The sequence below is a fragment of the Triticum dicoccoides genome, chromosome 4A (assembly GCF_002162155.2).
Source record: "Triticum dicoccoides isolate Atlit2015 ecotype Zavitan chromosome 4A, WEW_v2.0, whole genome shotgun sequence".
NCBI lineage: Eukaryota > Viridiplantae > Streptophyta > Magnoliopsida > Poales > Poaceae > Triticum > Triticum dicoccoides.
The window spans coordinates 46,577,132-46,584,649 of record NC_041386.1 but is presented as its reverse complement, the minus strand read 5'-3'; the positions used below and the strand labels follow the sequence as shown (position 1 = coordinate 46,584,649).

General features: G+C 42.6%; 1 protein-coding gene across 1 annotated transcript; it reads right to left on the bottom strand.

Moving 5' to 3' along the window:
* Positions 1 to 1,044: 1,044 nt before the first annotated feature.
* On the bottom strand, positions 1,045 to 5,263 carry LOC119284896 (T-complex protein 1 subunit beta). Its single transcript, XM_037564072.1, has 11 exons — positions 5,162 to 5,263; positions 5,005 to 5,061; positions 4,482 to 4,547; positions 4,258 to 4,369; positions 3,960 to 4,088; positions 3,362 to 3,433; positions 2,892 to 3,007; positions 2,653 to 2,729; positions 2,061 to 2,546; positions 1,630 to 1,945; positions 1,045 to 1,541 (listed from the first exon to the last, which is right to left on the bottom strand). Exons 2-11 carry the CDS (start codon positions 5,059 to 5,061, stop codon positions 1,395 to 1,397), a joined length of 1,578 nt encoding a protein of 525 aa, XP_037419969.1. The 5' UTR covers positions 5,162 to 5,263; the 3' UTR covers positions 1,045 to 1,394.
* Between the last annotated feature and the right edge of the window lie 2,255 nt (positions 5,264 to 7,518).

The window sequence follows — 7,518 nt, the reverse complement described above, 5'->3', positions numbered from 1 at the left end:
CAACTCCGGGGAAACCCTTGATCTTGTTTGATTGGAAGATGACAGCGCCTTGGTGTTGTATTCTCCCTTGGGGCTTCATCTTTGGAGATGGGTATTGACAAGCAGGACTAGCGGAAGACGATGGTGTTGGCTTCGAGGCTTCTGTGGCAAGATGATGGGGGGAGCAATGTCGGAGTCGTGGCTATGGTTGAGGTAGTCCACTTTTCTCCAGCGTGTCCGCGGGATTATCTCGGTTGGTTTGTTGCTGCAAAGTCGAAGTTGTGGTGGCGGGGCCCGGTGGCGTATGATGACGGGCAGCAGATGGTTCGTTCGATGATTTTCTGCGGCGCTAGCCGTACCTAGTCATAGGTGCGCTGCCTAGTCACAGGTGGCTGAGTTTTGGCACAGATCTTCATGCATCTCTCCACGGCCTCTTCAGTGTGGGTCGGGTCGACGATCGCGTACGGCAAAGTGGGAGTCGTTTGCTCGGGGTGTAGGGATGGCAGCGATAACGCCTCCAGGGGAGGAGTGATGACGATGATGCCTACGCGATGTCTCGTTGAGGCCCTCGTTGGCGTGGTGTGCGTGAGGTATCTTATGTGTGCCGCTCAGCGGTTGTGATGGGTTTTGCGTAGTTCTCCATATAACTAAACTAAACGTGCAGTCTGGTTTTCCCCCAATTAACTGAGAAACTCTTTTCTTAATGAATGCAGGAATCCTGCTATTTCAAAAAGAAAAAGAAAATATTTTGGTACTTAGGAACTTCTAGGCAGATAGATTATCAGGGTTTGTTCTGGCAATGACAGTTTTATGTAAGCCAAGCTCCTTTACTAGCAAGTAGTCCACAACACAACTGAATGTGGTCCAGACGTCCAATAGAACTAGCTAATGAAGATAAGAAGAACCGATATTAATCAGTCGACAATAAGAAAACACTTGTCAAACAGATAATCAAACACTCCAAGCGCACAGATTGCGCACAGATTGTCCTATCTTGTTTCGGCACAATCACAATCAAAACTGGGCCCGATTCCAGCCATACATGTGCCATGTCCAACACACTGCTAGCAACGGCTGATAGATATCCAGCAAGTACAGCAAACACATGGAAAACTGAAAACTCGTAGCATTGCATGCATCTTCTTAACTAAGTCCTCCGCATGCAAAAGATGCACATAAAACAAGGTTACACTTACACATCACTATATCCTCTTAGTGGAAAATCAACCGAAAGAAAACCAAGCCACTCCCTACAGAACAACGCTAGCAGCTACAAGTTCCAGTCGCTTAGGGGTCAGGGTTCAACGACAATCGAAATGGGGTCGATCAAACTTTAAAGCAGTCGTGGACCACAGCAACCCAGCCAAAACTCGGCAAACCATCATACATAAGAGAGCGCTGCATCGAGACAGCGCTCACATCCTGTCCTCCCTCCTGCGCGGGGCGCAGGTTATGATCTCGTCGACCCTCAGGATCATCTCCGCGGCCTCGGTCGCCGACAGGACGATGGCCTGCTTCACCTTGAACGCCTCGCATATCCCGCGCTTCTGCATGTCTCCCAGCTGCACCACAATAGACCATGTTAGTTTCAAAAATCACTCGTGTTGTAACTACCTACATAGCAAGTCGGAGTCTTCTCAGTGAGCTTACCCCGCCGCTGATGACATCAATTCCAGCAGTGCTGTTCTCTTTGTGGTGCTCGGCTCGGAGCTGGGAGATCAGCTCAGCACTATCCAGACCAGCATTGTCAGCAATGATTGTTGGGATGGCTTGCAGGGCGCGCGAAAAGGCGTCAATCGCATGAGATTTCTTCCCAGGGGTCTTCCTTGCAAGTTCGTCCACCTCCTTGGACATCACCATCTCAGGCCATCCACCACCATATATGACACGCGTGTCAGTTACCGTCTGAGAAAGCACACATAGGGCATCATGCAAGGACCTCTCCGCCTCATCAAGTACATGCTCACTGTAGACAACAAGACACATGTATTCAGTTTGCAGCCAAACAAAACAGAATGCCTGAATAATACAATATTATCACTGCATGATAAGGAGCTACACCAAAAATAAATAAGGCATACCTTGCTCCTCTCAGGACAATGGTGCATGCTTGCCCCATCGCAACCCCGGAGAAATGAATCAGCCTGTCCTCCCCAATCATAATCTCTTCGATGAGCTTGCAGTGCCCAAGCTTAACAGACTCTGGGTTGTCAAAAGTTGATGCAATATCACCTCCAGTGACAAGAGCTAGCCGCTCGATGCCCTCAAAGTCAGCATGCTCAACTGCGAGTATGCCAGCATCAGCAAAAAGTTCTTCAGGGAAGTTGTAGATTAGCTGCCTGTTGACAAAGCAGTTTATCCCGTGGCCAATGATTTTCTCAACTTTCTCTCTCATTTTCTGTTTCTCAGCAGCTTCAATATCTGCAACCTTAGCCATCGAATCCACCCGGACACGTGCCCCATAAATCTTAACTTTATCTGTGTCCATAGCAGTGTTTGCAACCAGAATATTAGCGTTTTCAATACGCTTTGGTTGACCAAGGCCAATCTTCTTATCAAGAATGAACCTGCAAAATAGATTGAAAATGGTATATGTTTATCAGTCTGTTTGTAACTGATATAGAACCATAATATAGTTGGGATAAAAAAGAACAAGGGTTTGAAAGAACATACCCTTCATCCAAAAAGGAATCCTTGAGAGAACCTCCCGGTTTCTTCAGAATTTGGATTGATTCCAAGTTGGTGCTACCCTGCCACCAATGAACAAGAAGTGTGGTGCATACCAAATCAACATTTTACTAACAGAACGTACCAATGTGAATGGATAATTATGAACTAATGAATTAGACTTCAAGCAACACCCCACATATAGAAAAGGTATGGTATGACCAACTTCCCCCAATCACTTTTACCTTAAGCCTGAGGACAGCATCAACTGCAAGTTCAGCAAAATATTCCTTGTCCTGGGAGAGAATTTTTGAACTAAGCGTAGTCATGGCAATGTTCATGAGATCTGATCTGAACTTGTCTGCAGCACCAATGAAGGTTTATTGTCAGAATACCATTCCTGGTGGCAAACTCTTAATATATAAACCATAATATAAAACATAATGACTGCAATAAACTTTAAACATCTGACTGAAAATTACTGCCAAGTCAATGCCAAGTCCCAACTAGGAAATCAGCGATGCCAGGTGCTAAGCTAGTATTCCAGGAAGTGATGCTCATTACAAGATAAAATGGGGAAAATAAGTATCCGCCCCAAGGATTAATGCAAACATAAATTTTGTCGCACATAACATAAGTACTTACTAGAAGAAGATTACATAGTGTTTAAATATAGTTAAGAAATCATATATGAGAAAGTAACTAAATAGGTGACCTGTATTGTCTTTGTTGTCCATGGTCCTTTTCAGCAACGCATTTCTGGCACACTCAGCAGCCATTCTGTAACCTAATAGTACAGAGAGATGATAAAGCATTAGAGATGTTGAAATGTAACTAAATGATTAGCTATATATTTGCAAACAGTTCCATCATGCATCCATGTGTATCTCTCAAATATCATGTGTATCATTTCTGCATTAATAAGCAAGCCAAAAAGATTAGAAATGAAGACGCAAACATGAAAATGGAACAGAAAACAAAGGGTCATAGTTGTCCATCGCCAACATGACATCAACACAGAAGTGCAATGCTTTCATTTTTTTAAGGTACTGTCTTACTTTTAAAATCCGGAAGTTGCCTAGACTAAGGGAGCTGCTTTTAATCATTTAAACATGACAAATTGAAAAACAAAGTATGTAAGCATGAGATGTCATTTTCCAAACTTCACATGTCTTACTGATCTGCAGATGTTGTTATTGTATCATTACTCGCCAAAAACTTAGTAACATGTATTGAGGTGGTAACCAAGAGTTGCACAATTTTAAATGTTAGGGATAACATGTTGAATAAACTGTGTCTAAAATGAGGATTACCTGCAATAATAGTCATCGGATGAATCTTCATGTTAACCAACTTTTCTGCCTCCCTCAACAGTTCTCCAGCCAAAACAACAACAGAAGTTGTTCCATCACCAACTTCATCATCTTGGACTTTTGAGATGTCTAACAATCATTAAGGACTACATTTTCTTTCAATTAGGGAGAACATCCATACAACCAACTAATCAAATGGGGTCAGGAGAAGCTACAAGAAGCCTATATTGCCAGATCTAGAAACAAGCATCATCTCAGCAGGAAAACCATCAAGCAGTAGGCTCAAACAAAAGGATACCAACAAGGACCTTGGCAGCAGGGTTGTCGATATGAAGCGACTTCAAAATGGTAGCACCATCATTTGTAACGGTGACACTCCGCCCTCGGCCAGTCGACTGAAGGATCTTGTCCTGGACATAAACAAGGTAACATGTAAATTCCAAGGAAAATCCTCCAGCACTCGATTGGCTGGCGCCATCTTTTGCCCAAACTGCATTTTTTTTCTCTGCGAGCAGCACGTACCATTCCTTTTGGTCCCAATGTGGTCTTGACTAAGTCTGCGATCGCCATGGCACCTACAAAAGATGCCTGCCAGGGGGGCGAAATCAAATGAATCAGAACCCCACATAAACAAAGAGGCTGAACAATGATTCTACAAAGTATTGCCTCCGTTCATAAATAAGTGAACTAAAACCACATCACTTATTTATGAACGGAGGGAGTGATATTCAGCTTCTGCGGTTGAAGGAGAGCGGTAAACGCATTGCGCACAGTTGCAAAAGCACATTATGCAGCAGCAATACAGCATCAGTGTGTGCGTGTGTGCCGCCGTAACCTACAGATCCTACTACGCGAAGCCCACGGTCAGGTTGCTGATCTGGCACTTGCCGAACTAACAATCTACGGATTTTGCAGTCTAAATGAGATCAGTAAACTAATTGCACACAGTTGCAGCAGCGCCATCGAACCAACGGAGGAACGAACGAACCGACCCGGTCAGACCAAGAAGGAAAACAAGCAGATCAGATGGGAGGCGGGTGGTTACCATCCTGGCGCGCTCGCCCTTCTCCTGGATGGCGTCATCCTTGAGCACCCTCTCCATCTGCCCAACCACGGAGAGAGCCAGAAAAAATGTCAGGAACGCGTCGCGCTGATCCGGCCACGGAGAAGAGAACTGACTGGGGGGCGGTCGGGCGGGGTACCTCGGGGGCTGGCGACGGGGCGGAGGCGGGGGGGAGGTAGGGGGCGGGTGGATCTCGTCGTCGGGGAGGATGCAGAGGCGGCGGTGCGGAGCAGAGGAAGACACACAGCAGCAGCAGTCTAGGGCTTGCTTAAACGGGGCGCGTCTACGGGAGCGAGCGCGATGGCACCGTCGCTCATAGCAGCCCGCGTATGGGCCAGGCCCAGCCCGCAAGTGTGCATATGGCCAGATTGCTAGAGAAAAGAAAACGATCGCTAGTTTCGGCCCGCCAGGCTGCCTAGACCAAGACTATATGCGGGGTTGCTCTGTTTTCCCTTTTTTTTCTCTCTAAATGTTCCAAAGTTTTACTATCCGTATAAAAACACGAATTGAAGAATGTCAAAAACGTTTGATTTTATTTGTAAATTTGAGAAAAATGATCACCATTCTAAAAAAATCAGAATTTAAAAAGTATCCGGTCTTTTTACAAATGTTCGTGAATTTGAAAAAATAATCACGACTTTTAGAAGAGTCGCTCTCGGCGGTCCCCACCTGGGCCAGGCAGAAAGTTATGAGTAATTTTATAATCATTCCTTTATTATGTTAAAAAATCTTACTGTATTATTTTGCCAAAACAAGTTAATATTTTCATACAAAATTTAGAAAACTTGTTCATGTACTTCTCTAAATTCTTCTGCTAATTTTTATAATATTTGTTTCGAAAGTATTATTGCATTTTGAAAGTATGTTCAACGTATTTTTCAAATATTGACCATAAATTTTTGAAGAAATGTTGAATGTGTGTTTAAAAATTATTTACCATGCATCAATAAAATGTTCACATGTATTTCAAAAATCAACATATACGAAAAATATACAACGTGTGTATAGAAAAATTTCACCATGTATTGGAAAAATGTTCATGGTATATTAAGAAAATGGTTAGCGTGTATTCAGAATAATGTTCAACATGTACTTAAAAAAATGTGAACGTGTATTCAAAATGGGGAAAATAAAATTGAAAAAGGAGAAGAAAACAAGAAGAAGCATGGAAAACATAAAAACAATGGGGGTAGAAAAATTGAAAAAAGCAGAGAAAAATATCGAATAATCGACAAATCACTAGCCAAAGAGAGGAAACATACAAAACTATCTTGCACAAACCAGAAAAAAAATCGATCAGATGGCTCCGCCTCCGCTCTCTCCACCATTGGGTCGACTTAGATTATGGCGCCCTATCGGCGTTGTGGTGCCTTTATGCCTCACTCTTAGCGAACACTAAGGATGCGTCGGTTGTAGCGGGGCCACCTGGGTCGGGCCGGGAATTACCTGCAATTTCCTCCTTATTTGTTTTTTTGTTAGAAATCTTAATGCATTTTTCATGAAATTTGCCAATTTTCCGACTAAAAGATAGAAAAAATGTTACGTACTTTTAAGAATTCTCCACGAATTTTAAAAAGTGTTTGTGCACTATGCTCAAACATATTTAAAAATATTCACCATGTATTTTGAAAAATATTGAATGCGTGTTCCAAAAATATTAACCGCATTTAAAAAAATGTTCACATGTATTTAAAAATTCGACATGTATTTGAAAACTATTCAACATGTCTTTAAAAAATATTCACCGTCTGTTAAAAAAATGTTCACAGTATATTTACAAAATGGCCAACGTGTATTCCCAAAAAATGTTCGGGGTTGGAGAGTTGGAATCGGAGAGGAACGTGGGTCGGTGATCACCGTCGTGGGTTTGGACGGCGTGAGTGCTTCTCAAGTTGAGGTGTCCGTGGATGGTCGAGGGGTCGGCGCAGCGGCAGATCGCGGCGATGGGACCAAAGCAAACACAGGAGGATGTGGGGAGATTAGATAATTTGCCCCCACATAGCTTGGGCACTTGATATTTTGCCCCACTTTGCTTTAGTTGATTTGTCCCATAATACCATGATTTAATGATCATTTGTCCTCTTTCTTGATTTAATCTATTCTTAGTATTTTTAGTCCATAAAATGAACGCGAAATTGAAGGAAATATGCAATACAAGCAATTTTAAATGTTATTAATTATGTTTTATGTTTTATGTTTTGTGTTGCAATTGCAATGGCTCTCGAGTTTGTATATCCAAGAGGCTGAGAGAAAAAACTCATTTGCATGTATCGTGTATGGAATAATAAATTGTAAAATTAATTCTTAGTCGCGCCTCTAAGACTGGCTCAAGTGTTGCATTATGATTTCGTTTTCCTAAACATGGGCATGATTTAGTGTAACAATAGATAGCAGCAACTTTGAGGACACACTTTCAGTAGAATACTTGTGTTGAACAAACCCAATTGATTGTTATACTTTGATATCACATTGTCACTAAGTTATAAGTATCATCAT